Genomic DNA, 23,824 nt, shown 5'->3' with positions numbered 1-23,824 from the left:
CTCCTGTGACGCCGCTGGAACCAACCGTATTGGCCTCTGCCTTTCCATTGGACCATTTCAGTGACGTGGAGAAAGGGGGATTTGCTGCATGGGAAACAGTCTATCCTCCATACCTACTTTACCCAGGCTTCGTGCACTGGAGAGGACACTCTGTTCCAGAACCACCGTTCAGAGCGTGATACTATAGTCTTCCGAGACTGAAGGATACCAACATGGATATATCAAGTTCCATTCTATAGCGCCATCACATCCACCAGCTTGTTTACCAGTATCTATGCACCGCTACAGCGCTATCACTGAAAACCAACATCGGTACTAAACTTTGCTCCAGAACATTTCTCAGTTATCTAGGAAGACAGATGTACAACTCCTGACTTTCGCTATACAGTAAAGCAGTGTTGTGTCAGTGAAGCAGTACTGCAAGCTATACCTTTGCCAGTTGTCTCTACTGAAGCTCAAGTTGTCAAAACAGAAACAGATTTAAAAGAGTCCCAGTTACCAAATACCCACACACAATCAAACCACACATTCAGCTCCTGGTATGTGTCACGTGTTCTTGTCCAAAGTGTTGTTTCAGAAGCACATCAATGCAAAGGGGAGGAATTTATTCCAATGTCAAAAAAAAAAAAAGGAGGCCAGAAGAAAGCTACTCACTTTCAGGCAATATCAGGAACCACAACCAAAATTCGAGTATGTGTACAGTGTCGCTACAAAACATGCTTTTTGGAGGGTGTTACTAGGTTAGGCAACGGCTTGCATAAATGCTAGGGAACCATCAAAAGATATGCCCTTTCACTGGTGCCAGTTCTACCCTCTGTCACCCTCTCCAATGGGGTTCCTCATGGAAGTGCGGTGGGTGGAGAGGCAGTGAGGCACAGCCTCCCCACCGGAGTCCTTCAAAAAGTGCCGCCACCCTGTGAGGCACCCAAGCACCCACAACCCACGCGTGGAGCAGGGCGGGCAGAGAAGGCAGGCAGAGCGTGAGGGTTGTGGGTGCTTGGGTGCCTCACAGGGTGGCAGTGCTTTTTGAAGGACTCTGGTGGGGAGGCAGAGCCTCCCCAGCCAGCACTTTTCCAAGGACCCCGGTGGGGAGACTACGCCTCCCCACCCAACGCAGTCCCTGTGGCTTCTGCACCAATGCCAAAATGAGGCAGACCCCGCGCTGCAAGCAAACCCAGGCAGACCTACCTTCCTCTCGTGACTGCGCTGAGGGTCAAGGCGCGGAACTCGCCCAGGCAGGGCAAGGCACCAAGCCGGTGCAGGGCTGGCCGCCTGGCCAGAGAGCGCGCGCGCTCGCTCGCTCGCTCCCCCCTCCGACCGTGTCAGGACATTGCTGCAAGGTCTCCACGGCCGCTCCAGTCACCTTCCCTGCCCGCTCCCAGTCGCGGTGGCAGCAGCAGCAGCCTCCGCCGCCGCCTGGGCTCGCTATCGCTGCTGCACCAACACCTCTGCAGGGCTTATCGCGAGAGCCAAAGCCGGTCCCTCAGGCCAGCCGCAGCCTCGCCGCTCTCGGGCAGGAGACCAGCCGCCGCGTCCCGGCCCGCGCACCTTCTCATTGCCCGGGCTCAGCAGGCGCAGGCTGCAAGCACAACGCCAGAGCCCGCAGCCCTTCCCTTCCCTGCGCTGCTCGCGCCACACTCCGCCCCCTCCGAGGCTGGGGCTGGCGAGGACCCACTGCAAAGGACAGGGCTGGGGAAAGTTTGTTCTCCTTCAAGCCCTCCCGCTCCTCCCAGGGCCAGGAGCGGCCGGATGCACCGCGTAACAGGATACCCCAAGCTGCTGCCGCCCGGGCAAACTTACGCCCGGGTCCTAAAGAGAGCTTCGCAAAGAGTAGGAGAGCTACAGTAAGCCATTTCTGCCCAACGTTGCATAAACGCAACGACGATCAAATGTGGCCAGCCCACATGCATACACAGGTGCACACGTCTGACCCTTTACCGAGGGGTAGGGCAGCTGCATCAACCTAGTTCTGCCCAACATTGCATATACACAACAAGGATCAAATGTGTAGATCTGTGGGCTGGGCAGAAATCAGCATCCTGCTTTCTGCAGACTTGTCTGGCACAAAAAACAACCAGGCATGTTGTCTTCCACACAGAGTGAGCTTTTTAAAGGCTCCTTCTGTAAGTTCTTGCCGGACTTTGCTCTCCTCTTCCCTCACCATTTAGCACAGCCACAATACTCAAACTTCAGCAAAAAAAATAGGGATGCTGTTGTGGCACACCCACAACACCAATGATCCACCACTCTCCACATCATCATCAGCTGCAGATTCTTTTCTCCTTATCTGTTACTGATCCGACCTGATCTGTTACTCCCATCTCTCTCCCCCTGACTTCTAAAGCAGGAAATCTCTGGTTGAATGCTTATGGGGGTAGCAGAAAGGGAGTAAAACTAAGGAGTAGTGTCCATGTCCATACATGCCTACTACAGTTGGGATTGCACTCCCCCCTCCCCACATTTAGTGTCTAGAGCAGCCATTTTCAACTGCTGTGCCACTAATAGTCTGCAGGTGTGCTGCGGGAGTTTGAGGGAGGGTCACTTATTAATAGGGCCATTGGGGGATGTGAGCATCCCACCAACAGCATGATGTGCCTTGTCAATTGTCAAAAAAACTGATGGTGTGCCTTGAAAATTTTAGTACCTTGTCAGTGTGCCCTGAGACAAAAAGGGTTGAAAATCACTGGTCTAGAGACCCTGCAGAGGAACTCATGAGCACACATTTATTTTTAAAAGGGCATCTTCAACATTTGTGCCCAAAACAAAATAAAGGGCAATTTAGAGCCGAATCCTAGGCATGTCTACTCAGAAGTAAGCCCCATTATAGTCAATGGGGCTTACTCACCACAAATGGAGATAGGATTACAGCCTCACACTACCTCACAGGGTTGTTGTAAGGACAAAGGCAGGGAAGGAACTATGTATGTCACTTTGAGATCCGTGGAGGAAGGGCAGTGTACAAATGTGAAAAATAAATTATGTGGTGAAGCTTCTTGTTCCTGCATCTCCATGCTAGGAAATGCTCCATGGGTTGAATTCCTGTCTGTCAAAGTGTGCATTCTAGGCATTAGATCCTCTGTGAGAAAGACAATGACCCTATATTTCTTTAAAAAGAAAAGCTGTTCAGAAAACAGAGTATTGTCAAGCAAAAGCCTTAGTTCCACCATTCTCTCAGCAAAGTGGCTGCTGCCAAAAGAGTATAACTTGTGTGCAAAGTGTTCCACACAGCTGTGAGAACTTTTGAATCCTCTCCCTTGAATCATATGCAAACCATAGCAGCAAGCCCAACAAATGTGTGGTATTGGCACAAATGCTTCTCTTTTGGCCTTGAGCACACCTGTGTGGAAATGGGATGCAAAATGCTGCCTCAGCTTTGCGGGATCTTGCAGTCAGAAGTTAGTTCCTCAAGCAGTCATGCCACTGGTAGAACACTTGAATTAGATCTAAGCCTGAACCTTAGCAAGACACCAATTCTGGAATGCCTATAACATGATCATGGGGAAAGACACTTACACAGAGAAGATTTAAATGGGCATCTTCTTAGGATTGTTTTATGTTTGGGGGGGAAGGACTCAGAAATGCTTGATAGACTTAATTTAAATAAGCACAGTTTTATAAGCATAGATTCTTCAACACAAGAAGAATCATGTGGTTTGTGCATTCAGAAATGGACCATACAGATGAAAGTGCTCCAACAAGTGTTTTTTTTTTTTAAACCATAACCTATGAAGCCATTTGCAATAAGAACAAAGTACCCATATGTGCTCAGCTTACATGTTAATGAGAAAGGGTGGCAGAAACCAACAGTTATTGCAGAGTCCTTATCAGGGCTCTGCATACATTTAATTTGACCTTTACCATTTGACCTTTACCATATAACATAGTTAATAGAATAACAAAGGACTTACCCAAAGATTTCAGAAACTCATACATGTGTCACAAAAACACACACACACACCCTGGGATGCTCCTGTGCATGAATGAGGTAAAGGGCAGAATACAGTAGTCGAGATGTGTGGTCTGATGGATAGTGTGCCAAGGCTGACACAATTCAAACTCAAACATGTCACAAGCAGAAACTGAAAGTTCATGCAAGCAAATAGCTCAAAATAACAAAAACAGTGAAGCAAGCCATTTGACTATAAGCTAGTGTGCATACAGTCACCCCTCATCTTAAATGCAGTTGACTTGCATGTCAACTACGCATGCTCAGCAAACAAAAACCAGAGAAAGGCAGTTTAAATAATGCAGGTACTTCTGCATTTCACTTACTAAATACATGCCTGAAACTGAGTGCAAGATCAGAGAATGAAGTTGCTGTTCCCTCTGTCAGTCTCAGTTCCAGCCTGCCTCTCATAATTTTTAAGGAGAGACAGCACGTATTTTTCAGATGCAAGAGATTTTCAAGGTAATTTCAAGTATACATGTTTTTTGGCTTTACGCTCCAATCTTGGAATGTATCCTTCACATAAGACAAGGGGCAACTGTATATGCACAATAAGTTGTTTTCTACCATTTACTTCTCTTGTGTTTTATTGTACTAGTGCCACTTTTCCAAGTATCAGCTATTGTGGATACTACTTTTGCAAGTGCCACCACAGCCACCAGAGACTGTCACTGTGCACAGGAGTCGGCAACTTGCCCCACAGTTGTTTGCTATAGCAACGGAGAGACATGTTCAATTGCTGCTACTTCCTGACTTCTCCTTTGCTCTGCACCCTTCTTCCCAAAACCATGCCACTTTGGATGGACCAGGTACTTAAAGAGCCACATCTTGCCCATCAATGCATCATTGCCCCAGCCACCTTCACTTTCAGAGAGGTTAGGCGTGGCATAGTAGTACCGTACTAGTACCACTGGTTGAAAAGCACAGATTTAGAGGACAAGCACCAAAATAACAGAGTAACCCAAGGTCAGCCAATGAATCCACAGAGAGAATTCTTCAGCAGGGTAGGGCCTCTGAACACAAGCAGTATTTCCCTCACTGCTCAGCAACTGTAGTCCTCCATCCTCACATGCTTAAGCAATCGAGTTTACAGTGTAATGGCATATGTTCCACACAAATTAAAGCCTTCAAAAATGAAAGAGCTCACTCACTCTGTTCCCAGCAAACTAGAGAACACATGCATTCTGTTCCCCTTCACATAACATCCAGGACTGGTGGTTTTCTCCCTGAGTGGTTTTCTCGTAAGAATCCCCTCACCCCACCTTTCTTTTTCACTCATTTAGTTTGGACTCAAACCAGGGCTTAGCCCAGAAATCTTAAAAGAGATATTAAAATACCAGGGCTGAGACTGGGAATGGGGAAAGAAAGGTACCTTCTCTCACTACTGAACCACTGCGGTCTTCTACTTCTCCATTCAGAGAAGAATTCAGGAGCAAGCTGCCTCTGATTACATTAATACTTAAATTGCAGCTTTGGCTGGCTTTCCCCCCAACCTCAGCAGATTGGAAAAAGACAACTAGCAAATGGTAAAAGTATTTGACCATCAAGACTTCCGAAAGAAAAGATCAGACAAAGAAGACCTGTGAGAACTAGTGGTGATGCGACGTTTTTGGCATAACTATAAGGCAAAAGGATACTGTATACAACATTCCTGTGGACTTGGACCCCATATTCCTTGGGCTTCTGTTTTAGCTAACACAGGCATGTATTAGTTCAATCCCCTTTCCCCACAATCCAACACATAGTTGCTTCTTTAAAAATTGGGACACTTGGTCAGTGGGGGCTCTTTCCAGAACAAGGCTCTGGAAAGAAATTGCTATTCCAGATGAATCAGGACATTTTGGAGAACTAGGAAAATTTAAGCATAATTCTTCAAACCAACCAACTTTTATCTTATCAGCAAAAGCCTAAGCCTAAACACCAATTGTGAAAAATGAATACTATTTCAGTTTTATTTGTATCTATGTCTATAAAATTTAATTGGCTTTCACTGCACTTGCTTATGCACTTTTTAAACAATTCAGTGCCGTCTGGGCATAACATAACCACAAATTAAAGCTGAATATAGGCTTTCAGTAGCTTACTAAGGAAATGCACACTTCTCTATTTCAACCCACTACAGCCTTTTGTTAAAGAATTACATTTGCAACAATAATTCAAAAGCCTTCTAATTGTTCTGCAATATCAAAACACCCTTTTTGAAGACTGCCCATTTGTGGCATTCAGTGACAGTGAGGCCATTTCTAAAGCAGTACCCTTGGTTCTGTTTTGCTGTTGACTCTCACTCTTTTGGAACAAATCCACCTATATTTTAATACCAACTTTCCTTTTAAGTAATCATTCAGCAATAGTTATAGTTCACTTGTACTGTGTGCTTACTCAACAAGACTAACAAGTTGCATTTTTGGTAATAGTTTATAAAGACTAGTAGAGTTCTTGAAATTTAGACATGCAACAATTCCCCACACACACAGCCCCAAAGGTAATAGGCCGAGATATAAACTCTTATTTTCTATTCTCAAGTCTGATTTCTCAGAGGCTACAATGGGTTCACTGTGTGGGCCGCATCGTCACGTAACTGGTGCTGAGAGTCACGGTCAGCACAAGTGCCCTCAGTTGCAAGTACAAATTGCTAAGAAAAATACAAAGCTGAACAAAGATTAATCCACTCATTACTACCTTGGAATAAAGTTATTTCCAACAACTAACTTTCTCAGCTTTTGTACATTTGTGGTATAACACAGCAGTCGATATTACAAGTTTATCTTGTAATGTAATAGCAGTAACATTGTTGCTTTATTTACCCCTTTACAGCTAGTTTAAAGTGTAGATTTATATAACCCGCAGATCAATCATATGCTTGTGAATTTAGAAGTAAGTCCCAGTGAGTTTAACAGCCTACTGCCAGATAAGCAGGTATACGACTGCAGCCCTAATTAGTACAGTAATCAACTCCTGTTGTTCTAACTAAAGGGAGATGAAAATACTTCTCCCAATAAGGCACAGGTACTTGAGAAAACTGGCATTCCAATGCACAGCCTCCATTCCTAGACTTTTTTGCTTTGTCCAGATGTTAAACAGGATCCTCCAGTTCCATTAACGATGTCCTGCTGTTAAAAACTGCATTCCATTTCTCCAAACACCTTGGGCATCTTTCCCAGGGCTGTGTACTTGAGCAAAACTGCATTCTATTTAAATATTTGAAGCCCTACAGGTACACATCATCCCACAAAATTACAAGAACTATCCTTCAGCAACTACAACTCAGGGGTAGAACCAAGAGAAAAAAACCCCCATAGAAAATGTGTTCTTGTAAGACTTGTTCAGTAAATATCTGCCATTATTCTGACTCCCCCAATAAGCAGACCATGCAGAAATACCTACCCCTTCCTGCTTTGCAAAGAGTTTGAGGCAACTGCTTAGTGCTTCACAAGTTTCTTTTGATGTTTCAGACACTACTTCAGCTTTCTTGAGTAATGAAGCAGGCAAGCCTTGAAGGAAGGGAAGTACATATGAGATTGGTTGCTGTTTTCTTCCAACTTGTTATTGCTTGTATTTGTAGCACATGCAAGTTAAAATGGCCTCATTAGGGTGTCTCACAAAAGTTTAATCCCCTTGCCTCCTTAGCCGAAGAGATCACACAGGAGACAATTTGAAAGATATGGCTTAAAAGGGAAAAAAACAATTTCAGGTTGGAGCAGAGAATGGTTCACTGGTTCCTCTAATGAAGACTAGAAAATATATAGGTCATGATTAGGAGGAAGCTATCTTGTCCATGAGACCAACTCAGACAGTTGCCTTGGGTGGCAATATTGGCAGGGGACACCTATTGTTCGCCTCTGCTGCTCCTCATCTTACTCCCCCCCTCCCCACAAATAAAAATAATTCAAAAAGGAAGAGAGGATTGTAGCCAAGCAGAAGAATGGAATAGTGGGCTGAAGGTAAGAGCAATGTCATCCAGGAAGCAGCAACAGAGGTGATAGCTATCCTACTGCCAGGTGAGAGGTGACATTTGTCATACTGCCTAAGGTGCTATGAGATCTTGGGATGGCCTCAAGGAAGCTGCTAGATACAGTCTACCAATTCTATTACAACACAGCATTAGGAGAATTGAGACAAAGCTTATGACAGTCCATCTTATTGAAAAGAGACAATACCAGGCAAGACAGAAGGAAGTCTTTATGTAACAGTTACCACCCTACAGTAAGTGAATGTATTTCATGCTAAATGAATGAAACGTGGGGACACATCTCTTTGAATCAGCTCCAACACACTCAAATTCTCTAACTAGGTCTGTAGCCACATCAGTGTACAACAGAAAAACCAGCTTTAATACCTCAAGGATTTGATTGTAAACACTGGACCTCAGAATCCATTTCTATATCCATTTCCTTGGAACACAAGTCTCCCATACAAACTTTTAACTGGGATTCTTTTTAGCTGCGTGAATATAATGATCCCTCAAGTCACTAGCATGGTCCCAGACATTTCTCAGTTAGGACCTCTAAACCAGGTGGGCTTAGGCACTTTTGTGTTATCCTCCTTGGTTATAATCTGTACATCATCTGCGAAATGTTGTGAAGTTTTAAGACTCCCCCTTTTGAAAAAGGAGTAAAACATCAAGCTGCAATCCTATATACTTCCCTAGGTGTAAGCCTCACTTAACACAATGGGACTTCTGATTATACTTAAGATGTGGTTTCTTTTAATATCTTAAAACCACAAGAGCCAAGTATACTTGAAAGTCATAGGCCTACAAAAACTGTACACCCGCTAGATTCTCATTTCTTAATAGTAAATATGAATTTTGTAGGACGGAGTTCTATTCCGAAAGCAGTGCAGAAAGTTTAAGTCTTATCACTCAAAGAGTTAAGTTGCCAAAATTTAGACAACTGTTCCTCTCAACAAAACCCTTCTCATGCCACCTTTCTACCAGTGCATTACATACTTGATCAGCAAGGTGTTACAGGATTGCAATATTTATAAAATATGAAAAAGATAGGATTAGTAGCTGCTTTAATTCCATATCTTATGAAATATTCAACCAGTCTGTCCTTTCTGCCCCTTTCACGTGTTTCTTCCATGTCTCAATTACGAGTTTTAGCTTTTAAAAAAAATGCATATTAATTCCTGCAACTAAGTGTACCTGTTACAGAATTTGTAAGCTTTGAAAAATAGAATAAGAATTCTGCAGAGAAATAGTTTAGACTTGCAGCTATTATGAAGGCCAAACTGAAACCTTCTGAGTAGACAGAATAGCAATGGTTCTGTATTTACTGAGAAACTGATATACCATCACTTTTTTACAATTAGATCCAGAAGTGTTTTCAAAGCAGTAAAACAATTCCCTATTGATTAAAGGTTACCTTGTGTGGTACTATAAGACTTAATCATGGAGAGGAAGCTGGAAATCTCTTGATCTAGTCTCTGCTGGTACATCTGTGCACTCTGAAAAATAACACAACTATTTAGCATGCAATGCAGAAAGCTTCATGCAGAATAGGAACTGAATATTGTTTATACTGTATACATTTTTGAAACATGCAGAGCCCTTCACCTGAATCATTTTGCTGTTGCCCTTACAACAACACTGCAAGCTAAGTAAGAATCATTATCCACTTACAGCTGGGGAACTGAGAAGGCTGAAGTGGAGTGGCCTACCTAAGGTCCAAAAGGGGGTTCATGGCCAAGGTGAGGCTCACTGAACTGGGCCTGATTTGGAGCTCAGTTTCTTGGTCACTTTGCTACACCATCTTGAAAAGCAAATACGAGAGTTGTCTTCAGCTGGATATTGATATCATTATAAAGCTTTCAGAGGGCCGAACTAGAGGAGACATATGACATCTGCAATCTGATCTCCCACCCACTTTTTTTTCCTTAGCAGTCACAGGAAGGGGTCAGAGGTGGATTGGACAGACTCCTGTGCTTGTGTGGGGAGGGGAAGGTAACTCCTTTGCTTCATTTTCCCAATGTGTATTCCCCAACCCCAGCTGTTATTTGCTCCATAACAGAACATATGGGACAAACAGTGTTGGGGAGGGGGGGGAGGATAAAAATTCCATTATGAAGTAGCATAAGGAAAAAAGGCTACCTGCCTCTCAGCACCATAGTCCAATTCCTTCCCCTATCATCACTTAAAAACTCCACTGTCTTATCTAACTTGTTCCAGTATTTCAAAAAGAAAGCAATTCTTATTACCTATATATGATCAGTCTCTTGAATATTACAAAAAACTGTGTGCAAAAGTTACATCAGGACTAGTGGAAAACTCAAGATCTATAAGATTCATCTATAAGATACCACTATATAGAGCAGGGGTGCTCAATAGGTGGATCGCGATCTACCGGTAGATCGCGAGGCAAAATGAGTAGATCGCGGAGTGCGGACCCCCCCCTTTTCAGGTGCCTCTGGGAGGAAACGCCGGGAGTAAGGCCCATTGTACTCAATGGGGCTTACTCCCAGGTAAGTGTGGCTAGGATTGCAGCCTCACAGCCTAATCCTAGGCATGTCTACTCAGGAGTAAGTCCTGTTATACTCGGTGGGGCTCAAGGTACACCAACATACATTGTACACATAAATGTTATATGTTATGATGGTGCGAACATTGTAAAAAAAACTCTGGTAGATCTCCGGGCCTTGCTGGGTTTCAAAGTAGCTCTCGAGCCAAAAAAGTGTGAGCACCCCTGATATAGAGCATTCAAAAGTAGTGCAATTAAAAATACTGTATTGCTAGCTAAAATTTGGGCCACTATATCAAAATGGTTCTCTTGATTACTTACCTCCTTAAGATTTAAGAGATGTTGCTACATTGCCCCCCCCCCCCCCAAGAGAATATAGGTGGCAGCACTTTTTACCAGGTCAGCATAGTGACATATACAGGGTTCTACTTTATCCTCAAAAGTCCACATATTCCTTTTGCATTCAAGATTGTACAAGATAGTCTCATAAGTCATGTGTACTTGTGACTTGGTACACTTCTGTCTGAAGTGTTAGAATTAGTTAACTGGCAGTGCAATCCTATGCATGTATACTCCAAATTAAATCCCACTGTGTTCAATGGGGCTTCCACCTAGGTAGCAAAATATAGGATTCCAGCCAAGTGAAACTAGCTTGTCAGTGGTAACTCATTGCTCCTTTAAATAGTAGTTTTATTTTAGAATAGTTTTAAAATAGTAGTTTTAAACCCCTGGACAGGTTTTCATATTGAAAATCACACGGACACAAATTTCTGAACTAGAGCTCTCAGCTGCCAAAAGTATGTCTTCTAGTTTGCAGAAGTACAATTGTTTCAAGGTGACATTGCTGATTCTCAAATTTCACAGCATAAATTTTTTAAGGTGAAGCAAGATCCACTCAGAGCAGAATTATTAACTACTAGTTATAAAACGAGTAGTATGCAGGAATGCTTCACTAGAAACCATCTGCAACAGAACACCATGTCCTAGCACATGACTGGGCCACATCTACAGTCCCACACATACTATGCCCAGTGCATGTACTCAAGTACGTGCCTTGAAAGAAAGGGTGGAGAGAGAAAGAGACGACAGGAAACAAAGTGATATAGAATTAATCCAAAGTACTGAACTAGGGCAGCAGGAACAGTGATAGCAATCTAAGGGGCAAAGATTGCACACTCACAAATGGACAGTTATATCTAAGAATAAGATCAGGGAGATGCTTTTGGCTACTAATTATGTTCTGCCAGTAAACAAAATGTATTGGAGGAACAAGGATATGATTGTGATTGAGTTTACTCATTCCCCCTCCCCCTCTTGTCAAAACATTATATGTGCCCATTCCCTTTTGTTGAACAAGTAACCTTGTGGAGAGTTCCACAGCTAATGAAAACAGCTACTTTTCATATTAACAAGGGGCTTGACATAGACCAACCCTCATGTAAGCTTTCATTCATTGCAACAGGCAATAACCATTAATGATGTTCAGATGTTGTTCAACCTCTATAAAAGTTAACTTGCATGGTGGTTTTGCTCAGTGACTGTTCTTAGTTGCTCATTCAAAGTTGAACCCCTAGGGAACACTCTAGCTCAGAATTTAATACAAAGCAAGCATGTAAAAGCTTAACTTGTTACTTGCTCACCTATGATAAATTCACACTCCATCTTTTCCAGACGAACACATTCAAGAGATACTTTAGCCCACTTCTCTGCCACGCTTCCCCTCTTACTTTTCAAATCTAGAAAGCTGGAGGAGAAGGCAGCTGGTGTAACTAGGTAAGGGGAAGCATCTGGTGAAGCAAAGCATTGTGGAAAGAGAGGCAGCATTTGGTGTGCTACCTCAGGAATCAGGAGGCCTTGGGAAAGCCCTGTTCTTGGGTCTTGACTTCCTTCACCATAACTGTCACAGATTAGTTTTTTTTTTTAAATTTCTTGCTGCTATTCCAAGGCCTTCAATCCAAGACATAACAACCTTGTCAATATTTAAAGAAGCCAACTAAACTCAATAACATAGTTGACATAAGAGTTAGGAAAAGCAGGCCGATCAAACTTCAGGGATAATTTCCTGCTATAGTAGTTTGATTATCTCTTCAAACTGCTTTGTGAATTTTTTGTTGTTGAAAAGAGGGATATATTCTTAATAAAATGAACATCTAACCTACTGTAAGAGCTGTTTCTCCAGCTCTACTCTTATGTAGTAAACCAAATGACAAAAACCAATTACAAAAATTGTATTGCGCATGATAAATAATTATTTCTACATTTAGAAGTTCTTTGCTTCTAGAACATGGTTCCATTTTGCATATGAAATCTTGCATATCCAATTTTTCCTTGGGATAGAAAAGTTTTCAACTGACAGAAGATTTCATAAATTCTCAAACAAGAATGTAAAAAGAAATGTCTTTAAAGGCATTCAAAATGGTTGAGCTCCCTCTCCTGGTTAGAAATAGTAAAGACTATTTTATAACAGGGTCACATGGGAAGTGTTTTAAACACTAAACTGTTCACAAAGGCTATATGGACCAAATTATAATTTCCCTTGCATGTCCCCAGTAAGGATAAGTTAAACACAGATTTATAACATTAGAGCAATTTTTTTTTTCAAATTCCAAGTGAAACTTAAGTTCAACCACCTTAAGAGAGATGGGGTAAAAATTTATTCAGTTATAAAATACATGATGACAACTCAAAAAAATTAAAGCATCATAATAGTCTATACCAGTGGTTCTCAAACTTTTATCACCAGGACCCACTTTTTAGAATGAGAAACTTTCAGGACCCACTGAAAATGATATCATGACTGGAAGTGACATCATTAAGCAGGAAAATTTTTAACAATCCTAGGTTGCAATCCTACCATCACTTACCCAGGACTAAGTCCCATTTAGTATTATTGTTAAAAGCGTAACATAGTAGCCTGTTCAAAGTACAGATCTGCAACATTTCCCCAAATGCAGTCTCATACCATGGTAATATCAAGTCTAATATATTAAAATAAAATATTGAAATGAATGGGGACCCACCTCAAATTGGCTTGTGACCCACCTAGTGGGTCCTGACCCACAGTTTGAGAAACACTAGTCTACACAGTAACTTGCTCATCCAACTTGCTGTGTCAAACTCCAACTCTAGTTTGGCACAGCGAGTTTTTAAAAGCGCTGTAAAGATTCTTCTTATGCCATCGGGCTGCACAAAAATACCAGTTTTAAGGAAGTTCTATCAAAACATACATATTTATGTTAGATGATTATCTTAGCATAGCTTTTAACTAAGGAAATTCTTATCCATAAAATGGGCACGTGGCAGTGAAAGAAAGGACCAACTATTGCAGGGAATCGTGATATGCAAGTGCAATGCATCTTATATTGACCTCAGCAAGAGTTCTATCAATGGGTACTGGTTTGCTTTTTTCACTGTTTGAAGGAGGATTTTTCTATTCATACTAGGATTTTATCTTATTGAAGTGAATGCCTCCAATTCTCTCTTCTAGGAAAAAAGTAGACACATCTGGGAGCACTACTGGAGTAGAGGCAAACTCTGGACTCCGTATGGATGCACACACTTTCTACCCTAGGCGCAAAACTGCAGTCATTTAACTTTGCCCCATATGACAATGGGATTGGAGAGAGCTTACGATTCCAAGTAGTTTTTACTATATTCAGTGCACAAACACAGGCTGTTTGTATGTGTGTTTGCTGCCTCTTAGAGAGCAAATCGAGAATCTGGAGTTATTTTAAGGGTTTTTAAGACAGAATCACATGAAGTGTACTATGCTAGTACACCATGAGCTCCAGAAACTGCCTACTTACCTTTACTGAGTCTTGCAGCTCAGCAACCGATACTGTATTATCCTCTTCTTCATCGTCACTCAATTGTTCCTGTGTACAGTAGTGTGTGCTATATGCTGAATGGTCTTCTATAGCCTGCACCCAGTACTGAAAACAAGGAGAGAGAGAGAACAGTCTTTGCCATGTTTTAAACATATTACGAGTATATGCTAAGCCTTGCACAGATCATAAACATCCAGGGGCCTTCAGATGCCAATAGGCAACTAGGAGAGAGCGTAAACAGTCAGATGGCAATGGAGGCACAGACATGATGAGAGAAGAGTTGTTCAGGAATGGCTTTGCTTTTAAAGGGTGGAAAGTTCTTTCTTGTCTTTTGTAAGGCAGACAAAGCATCCAGCAAGCACATAATCAGATATTTCTGAATTAAAATCTTGTGAGCCATAAATTGTATGCCAGTAACTTCAAGAATGTAAATTATCAACTTTGCCCCTGTTCCTAGCTATGTTTCAGAGAGTATGCTTTGAGCCTGTATGTAGTAATGTGAAAATGGGATGCCTTAAATATTACTCTCCTCATTCTTATCTAAATGACTTGTTGGAACTTAAAAGTGATGTTTAAAACCCTAGGAGGAAGTGTTTCTCAGGCATAGAGAGTGGTCAAGGTACAGGTGCACAAAATAACACTGCTGGAACCAATTCATTTATAAGTGCAGGTTGGAGACCCTGTCTTCACCACCACCTCCCCTAGAGGGAGCTCGACAAAGGGCATGGGGTACAGAACATCAGGTTTCATTCTGGACCAAGAGAATAAACTATACTTCAAATATGGTGCAAATGGCCCTTTTGAGAGTCATAAACTGCACAGAAATCTGTCCTGTGTTGGATTTCCAAATCATCTAGTTCCCGACACTGGGGGGCTCTTCCAGGACACTCATTCAGAAGGACCTTCTTCTCTCTAGAGGATGGGGATTGCCTGGAAAGAATGGCTGGGCCCAGCCAGGTACCCTCTTAAGGCTGGAGCCAGCAGTCTTGAAGGTCATTGGAGTTGGCAGCCAGAATCCTGGTTCCTTGAACTCTGGGGCCTGCCACCTCCTATGTCTTTCCCTCACCTAGCCCCCTTCTTATTGCTCTACTATTTCTGCTTTTTTTCTTTCCCCAATCTCCTTAATTTTCCCTCTTCCACCACTGGTACTGTCTTCTAGTCCCTTCTGCTCAGCTCAAATCTGCTTCTTCATGCCCTGCTAGTCTTTCACGTTCCCTGTGATCTCCACCTGCTTCTTTCATCATCTGTTCCTGCCCCTACATCTTTTATAGCTGGTTACCTTTGCAGACTCCACCCCCCTCCTGATCACTACCCTGGCCAGTCAGCATGGTCTCCTGACGGCTTTGTTGTGCCCAGCAATGACATCATCCTCACGTGTCCAGGATTTGACCAAATGGCAGGAAGAGCCCTGCAGCTCTATGGGGTGCCAGAGAAAACCACAGTACAGCATTATAGGAAACCCAAAAACTGCTTCAGCACCAAGTTGATGGCTCCTATTCAATCATACTTAAACAGCCGTTTTTCTTCAGACTTGGATCTACAAGTTACTAAATAGTATAGTATACTATTACAAATACTCACATCTCTTGATTCCTGTTGATTGGTCTTGGGAACTTTAAAACTGTGAACTGTGTTATCAAAGCACTTGACTGAGAAGAGGCAACCATCTGAACTTTTTACCTTCAATAGAAAGCAAAGATAGGAAGTCTGCAGTTGGAACTCATGCTGTATAGAAATTACGTCTGCAGTGATTCACGGGTTAAATACAATAATAAATCAACATTCCCGTTTCTCTAACTCTTGTGCTCTCCCTGCAGTTGCTACTCTCAGATTGGAACCAGAGTGACAAAACCATAAATGCAAAGGGCTTTGTAAAAACAATGCTGTAGATGCTCTACCTCTCACTAAAACTGTACTCGCATTTTCATATTAGGAAAATATATTTGGTGGAATAAACACACACATGTTTATACTTAAAGTCAATCAAATCAACTTAATTCCCAGTTTCACTCTGGACTATAAAAAGTATCACCTTCAGACATTTTACTTGCACAATGCATAATACCACCTGAATGACTTCCATTTTATTCAGGGCCACATGCACACTGTTATTCCATGACAATGCAAAAAGAAAAAACACAGAATAAGAGCCATTGGGCACAAAGTTCAGTAGCCCAAAACCCTACAGTTTAATTTCTTTACAATCACACATTTTTTTAGTTCTACACTAACAAAGAGAGCTTGAAAATGCAAGGGCAGTGTCTGGTGCATCTCTAAAGTCATGGGGAAGCTCCAGTAGGACTCAGGGCCCAAACCTATCCAATTTTCCAGTGCTGGCGCTGCTGTGCCAATGGGGCATGCACTGTTTCCTGTGTTGGGGATGCAGTCGTAGAGGCCTCCTCAAAATGGGAACATTTGTTCCCTTACCTCGAGGCTGCATTACGGTTGCACCAATGCTGGAAAGTTGGATAGGATTGGGCCCTAAGAGAGCAGAAGCTTTCAGTATTCTGCATAATTCCTTCCATATGACCTGCAAAAGCAGAAAACTAAGCAAAAGTTTGCTTAGCATTCAATACTTCACAGGTCAACAAACTGAGCAGAGAAAAATGCTGAAATGCTTGTTTTACTGCAGTGCTTGCAAAATTTGAGTTCTCCCTTTGTTTCAGCTTCAGTACTGATTGTATTCCTGAGTTTGAACATGAATTCTCAGATCCCTCCAAGAGTCAATGTAACCAGCAGGTAAAGATGGGTAAATCAATTTGTTTTGATAAGTTGGTTATCTGGCTGGAATCTGTGGAGTAGGTCATAGAAAGTAGATCAACAAGAGACATAAGCTAAATAAAGAGAGACCTTGGGAAGAATATACCAAGAGGCCCAACGTAACAGACTTTTCCAAAAAGATCAAGGTTCATCATCATCTTCTTAGAACTTTATATATGAAGTGGACAACAAAATTGTTTTCAACAACCCTTGAGGACAGTTTACAAAAAAATTGCTTTTTTCTAGATATATTTCATGGGTATTCACTTGTAATCTCAACACCACTAGCCCATTTTGTCCTCACATGGCATTTCAAAGTGCCTACATACATGGCATTTCAAAGTTTAAATTTGCTTACTGTGCAAATAGCTTGTGTTAGATGTTTGCATCCTTGGCGGCGATTGCTATTTCCAATATCAGCCCTTCAAAGAGACAAAGCAAGTAATTCATCATCAATATTCCCACCATCAAAAGGGTTTGAGAGCTGATCAATTTCACACTTACTGTTTTTGGTACCAGGAGAGAACTCCGTGTTCCAGTACTACCCAATATGGCTTCCACCCAAAAAATCTTGAACTCTTAAAGAAAGAAAATATAGAACACACAGTGCATTACTTCATCAATAACTGACTATGGCCCAAATCCCAACCCACTTTCCAGCACTGGCATAGCTATGCCAAAGGGATGTGTGCTGCATCCTGCAGTTGGAAGGCACTCACGGAGGCCTCCTCAAAGTAAGGGAATGTTTGTTTCCTTACCTAGGAGCTGTACTGCCCTTATGTTGGTGCTGAAAAGTGGATTAGGATTGCGCCCTATGCCTCATAAGTTATTTTAATATTACAAGGAGCAGACAGTATTGCTCAAAGGTTATGCTGACCAGTATTAATGGAGTTTATTCTAAAGGCTGGAAGTTTATGCCATTTGCTCCATTATACTAGAAGCCATGTTTACTTGAAACTTTTAAAATGTAGTCACACTAACACAATCCAATGCATGGCAACTCAGAAGTAAATCCCACTGAATTCATTAGGTCTTACTCCCATAGAAGTGTATATAAGTTTGCAACCCTAAGATATCAAATGGGTAATGTCTGTAATATCATATTAGGGAGTGAAACCCTGGCAGTAACCAAGAGTAACAAAAAAAACCAACCAACTTTTTTTTCTTTAAAAAAAGAAAATCAGAAAATGAGAAATTATACTACATCATGATGTTGAAGCTCATCAATAAGCAAAATATAGATCTTGTTTGATAATACACAAAGATGAAAATATTGATCTATCAGGGGAAAAATTGGAATACTAAAAAGGTGGGTAATATCCCCATTAGGAAAAGTAGTGACCAAGTGTTTGAGTTTTATAGAACTCTTAATCAGCCTGGTTCTTAAATAGGCAAGATGTTGAAGCCTGAAAGTCTGTAGTATGCAACAGGAGGAGTTATGCAGTCCTATTAGAAACACAGATCCTGGAAAGCTGCCTTATACAAAGTCAGACCATTGGTCCATTTAAGCTCCATTTAAGTTAGTTGTCAACACTAACTGGCTGCAGTTCTTCAGGGTTTCAGACAAGACTCTCTCTGCACCCTTCTTGGATGTATCAGTGATTGAATCTGGGACCTTCTGCATTCAAACTCTGTGTTCCAGAGGTTCAGAGAACCACACTAGGTGCTAAGCAGACTTCAGGATTCAGACTTTGTTTTCAAAGCATGAGGAGCTACCAGTATTGCTTCTTCTTTGTCCAATTACCCTGGGTGCATCTTAAAATTTGGCCACTACCTACTGAAGTTCAACACATTATGTCTGCAAAGCTCCTACTGCACTATGTCTTAAACATAACTAGCTGCACACTTTGAACAGCTCTCTCCAACCCCTTTTTGCTCAACATCCAGTCTGATGACTAGTTCTGAACAATGTGAAAGCTGGCTCACCACTCTAATATTTTATCTGTTCTTTGGACATTTTTATTTCTTCCATACTTAACAAAAGAGTTATTCTATCTCAAGAAAAATTATTTCAAGTCAAAATGCCACTGGAAGAAAGCTACATTTAATGTACTACTGAGAAATAAGCCATAATTCTTATGAAGGCCTTTTCAAGGTACATCAGTAAAAGTACATTTAGTAGATTGTTCAAAGTACAGGTCTGTAACATTTCCCCAAATGCAGTCACATACCATGGTAGTATCAAGTCTAATAGATTAAAAATAAATATTGAAATGAATGGGGACCCACCTGAAATTGGACCACGGCCCACAGTTTGAGAAACACTGCTCCACAGCAACACTGATCTTAGAGCGCAAGGTTAAATTCTTATAAATCTAGTATGTGGTTCAGATAGCCCATGTTTTATGGGACATCATTAGCAATGCAAACAGCCAGGGCTGGCCCTTCCATGAGACAGACTGAGGCTGCAATCCTAACCACGCTTTCCTGAAAGTAAGCCCCATTGAACAAAATAGGACTTACTTCTGAGTAGACCTGGTTAGGATTATGCCCTGAGGCAACTGCCTCAGGCTGGAGAGGGACATCCATCTCCATCCACTCACTCACTTCCACTGCTCCTTCTCCTCTTATTCCATGAATTTAAAAAGGAGAGTGGAGAACATTCTAGCCCATTATTCTCTTCTCCCACTACCTGGATTGAAAAATGAAGGGGAGCGGAGAAAGAGCCAACACATCACCAGGTAAGGGAAGGGAAGCATTTAACATGACACCCCAGGTCCCAGGAGGTCCTGGAACAGCCCTTGCGGAGTCAAGGAAGTCAGAAGTTTTATTGTGTACTGCTTGTCTTTAAACTATCCCAGTATTAATAAGGAACAGACGTACCATGCAAGAAAATGAACTTGGATAGGAGCCTGTACTGGATGTAAGAGGACAAGATGTTTCCTGGTGTTAGCACAAAGACAACTATGCCTGCCTTAAAGAGCCACAATCTCAACAAAGCAGCCAAAAATCAGTTTGTTGGTATGGATTCTGCCTAGCTATCTCATTCCTAAGGTATACCTGAACTAAGATAACGCAATATTGTATAAGGAGAGAGAAAAAAAAAAGAATGAGTTAGGTACCTTCCAAAGCAGTCCTTCATATTGTTTCAAAGGTTTGTTGATTATCTACAAAAGAATGGAGATAGCTTTTTCGGTCTTGCGGAGCTCAAGGCAGTTTACACACATGCACACCCCAAATGTTAACAGCCAATAGCAAACTTAAACAGAGAAAAACCAAGTATAAGTAAATCCACATTAACAGTATTTATAATACATATTCTTTTGTACCCACCTTTCCAATGCCCCCTCCAAGTATTTGTTTCATTTCTATACCTTGGGCTAAAGCAAAGGGTGTCTGACCTGCTCAATAGAGAAGCAAGATTTACTTCACAAGATCTTAACTAGAATCAACCAATACAGTGACATGCATTCACCTGGCTTCCAGTAAATATAAACATTACCAGGTGCCTCTCTCCAAGAGTCCCTGCCATCAAAGGTCAGGCAGGCAGTATACAGAGAAAAAGCCTTTTCTGTGGTGGCGTCCCAACTCTAGAACATTTTTCAAGGGCTGCTTGCCTGATGCCTACTTGGTGAGATTCAGACACCTGATGAAGATTTCATTTGCCTGACTTAATAGTAAGGCATTTTAATGCAGCTTTACATTAGATACTATTTTAATTGCTTCAATCATTTTGTAAGTCATCCCTAAGAGCATTTTTATTATAAAACAGAGTATACACTTTAAAATAAAATTTGATTAACCACTTTTCTGTTGCCCAAAGCATCATACAACAACAAAACTAAGGGACAATTAAAATAAACCTGTTACATAAAATAAGCAGTAAGAATATACTAACAGTAGGCAAATGCTTGTCTGGACAAAAACAGACAGGCCTGACGGGCCCCCTGGGAAATGGATATGCACAGCTTCAGGGCCACCACTGAGAAGGCCCTGTTCTGGGAAATCACCACTAATGCATCTGAAGGAGTGGGACCCAAAGCACAGAACCTGCAGAGGCTCTCAATATTTTTTACACAGCAAAAAGAAAATTCTTAAGGTATCCTGACCCTAAACCACTTATAGCCCAATCCTATCCCACGCTGGAATGGGGGGGCTGACTGGCCTGCCCTGTAGCCAATACAGGATTGGGGCTGGTTGCAGCTCAGCTTAGGGCAAGGGGAATGCATTCCCCTTACCCCAGGTAATGAGAGAGCAGCCCCAAGGGGGCTACTCAAATCTGTGCCACCTTAAGAGGTGTTGCAAATTCAAGCAGCCCAGAGCTGCTCCAGGCCGCCCGGGGCCAGGATTAGCATCTGGTACAAGTGCCGGATCCTGGTTCCACCTCCCACTGAACCTCTGCCCGCCCTCAGGCCTGCCTCCACAGACCCATGCACTGGCCTGACTCATCCAGGGCGGACTTACCTCTTGTGTCAGCCCTGTGGAGCTTGGGCCGGTTTCCCTCCTCAAATAGTTGCATGAAAGTGCTTTATGTCACATTTGTGACACCTTTGGTTCGACGCAAGGGACTTGCGCCGGCCCATTTCAGTTCTTGGATTTTTCCCTTAGTGTCTTAAGTAAGATAGTAACAGTACTTTTCTCTTTCCACAAAAATAAGCCTGTTTTTCCTTAAAAAGCAGAAGGTCACATTCAGTTGCTTTGAAGCACTGCTGAAATGCCTGTTTTACTATTTAACCTGGATCTTCCTTTTCAAATTAACATGATTTCAAATATGCTACTGACTGAACCATGCCCAACTTTTTTTTTTTAATAAAATCAAGGAGGATAAGAGAAATGTTTTGAGAAAACTGTAATTAAGAGAAACACTTCAGGAAATCACTTCAGCATTTGTTAGGACTGGTTAAGCCTAGGCTTTGCAAGAACTATAATAAGATTAGAGGCTATTTGTTTTTCATCAATGTTCGGCACTTATTTACCAGCGGCTTGAAAACAAATTAAAATTTTGCAAGTTCAAGGCAGTTTATGAGCTACACTTTTTACAGTGCTAAAGGGAAGTATTATAGGCCACCTTGATAATATTTCATTTCTGGTTAACACACATTTTCCATCTCTTTGCTATTCAGGTGAGGGAGGCTGGAAAAATTATTTAAATAATGCTTTTGTCACTTACCATTTTTGTTCTTTATTTTAGGGTCTGCTCCACATTTTAGGAGTTTTAAAGCACAGTGTTTGTGGGCGCGGTATGCAGCACAATGTAGTGGAGTATTTCCCATCGGATCAGTGCAGTTAATATCAGGAGGCTTTGGCCTGTTTAACTAAAGTTGAGAAATGGTCTTTAACCTTGCCGACATATTTTGGCTAAATTCAGCCACTGCAGGAAAGATAATCTACGTTAGTGGTTAATGGCCCAGTCCTGAGTTGCCCAGCGCGTGGGGCTGCAGCGGCACCAAAAATGGCTGCTGCTGCATCCTTCCCCCAGGTAAGGCTAGTAGCCCCACAATGGGGCTACTTGATTCTATGGTGACCCAAGCGTCAGCGTAGAAGCAAGAATCTGAGTGTCAGGAGGGCGACCTGACACAGAGGCTTAGGATCCCTAGTGCACTTCCTCTCTGTGCTCTTTCTGCCTCGCCCACCCTGGGACACTTCCTGCCCGCCTGCCCCCACACCCCCACCAACCTCTCCGCTGCCCGGCAGTCCATGCAACCATTGAGTGGCAGAGCTCTGGTGGTCCACCAGTGCTCCACCGGCAGTGAGTTGGCATGCACTGCATAGGATTCGGGCCCTAAAGCAGGCATCTCACCAAGTGTACTCGATCATTCCACCTGTCTAGAATTCACCCTTGCCCTCTCTCCCACCTGCTAGATTTAAGGAATATTTAGCATCACACACACACACACACACACAGCTTTAACACATCAGATCTTGTTAACTTTATGCATACCAGTGCTGTGAGTTTTCCTGTCTCTCCTTCTCGAGCAGCTCCTAGGAGGAGTTCCTCAAGTTTTCTTTCTTGAGTTCTTTCCACAGCTGATTGCAAAATGCAAATATTTTATCAAAATGACATCCTCATTTTGCAGGTTTTGACTTTTGTTTTAGTACTTTAGTTTCCAATGAAACTGTGATAAACTTTTGTGGGTTTCCCCCACGCCCCATGCCCAGATTAGTACCGGATATATCATACAGGATTTATCTCCCTGTTCTTGAGCCTCTTAAGCTCCAGCACAATGTAGGTCAAGTCCAGTTCAGCAGCAGAGCACATTTTTTGCAGCAATCAAGTCCCAGGTTCATGGCCAGTTAAAGATCGAAGGTAGCAAGGCTGGCAGTCTCCTGCTTAGGTTGCATTTCAGATAGGTAGACTTTGCTGGCCATGCCATCTTGATGACCAAAAGGCCAGTGATGTGCAAATCATCACATCTTCATCAAACCCTACCTCACCCCCCTCCCCGGCATCCAGATAAGGCACCCTGAAATACTAGACTATACTATGCATTTGAGTCAGTAGCATCTGATGCCACTTCAGAGAAGTTCAATGGCAAACCCCGACACAAAGCTATTTAAGTTCAAAAATTGACAACAAAACTCCATGTGGAATGGTCCCTGCTAAGACATTGTCTCTGCACCACCACACAGGAAGCTGTTTTCTGGAGACAAGGAAAAATCCATGCTACAAAGCTTACATCAAGCTGCTGTGTATGCTGGTTGGAGAGCCAAAGATGTTCTTTGTGTATGCAAAGACCCTAGAACCTCCTGAAAGGTTATTTTAGAATAAGCACAAAAGGGTTGCAAGAGAAAAAAAAAGCACAGGAAATCCAAACTCCTTGTGTTTGCGCAAGGAATAATTGCCAAAAAAAACTCTAATTACTAGCAATAAGGAGGTACTTTGTGGCAGCAAA

The 23,824-nt window shown here is 42.2% G+C and overlaps 1 protein-coding gene across 3 annotated transcripts in view; it reads right to left on the bottom strand.

Moving 5' to 3' along the window:
- Positions 1-23,824, bottom strand: part of OSBPL1A (oxysterol binding protein like 1A) — a 98,671-nt gene that overhangs the window by 50,807 nt on the left and 24,040 nt on the right. The window contains exons 6-15 of one of the 3 annotated variants that reach the window (XM_066623449.1): positions 22,873-22,958; positions 22,102-22,246; positions 20,265-20,332; positions 20,054-20,098; positions 17,496-17,569; positions 17,350-17,413; positions 15,813-15,911; positions 14,211-14,336; positions 9,313-9,394; positions 7,331-7,437 (exon numbers count right to left, since the gene is read on the bottom strand). In XM_066623449.1, coding sequence (XP_066479546.1) covers positions 7,331-7,437; positions 9,313-9,394; positions 14,211-14,336; positions 15,813-15,911; positions 17,350-17,413; positions 17,496-17,569; positions 20,054-20,098; positions 20,265-20,332; positions 22,102-22,246; positions 22,873-22,958 — 896 coding nt within the window. Of the gene's footprint in view, positions 1-1,188; positions 1,360-7,330; positions 7,438-9,312; positions 9,395-14,210; positions 14,337-15,812; positions 15,912-17,349; positions 17,414-17,495; positions 17,570-20,053; positions 20,099-20,264; positions 20,333-22,101; positions 22,247-22,872; positions 22,959-23,824 lie in introns of those variants that run through there. The other 2 variants (XM_066623450.1, XM_066623452.1) reach the window with 2 other exon arrangements.

This window comes from Tiliqua scincoides, chromosome 4 (genome assembly GCF_035046505.1).
Source record: "Tiliqua scincoides isolate rTilSci1 chromosome 4, rTilSci1.hap2, whole genome shotgun sequence".
NCBI lineage: Eukaryota > Metazoa > Chordata > Lepidosauria > Squamata > Scincidae > Tiliqua > Tiliqua scincoides.
Note: the sequence above shows the minus strand (reverse complement) of the source record. Positions and strands in the feature narration are given on the sequence as shown.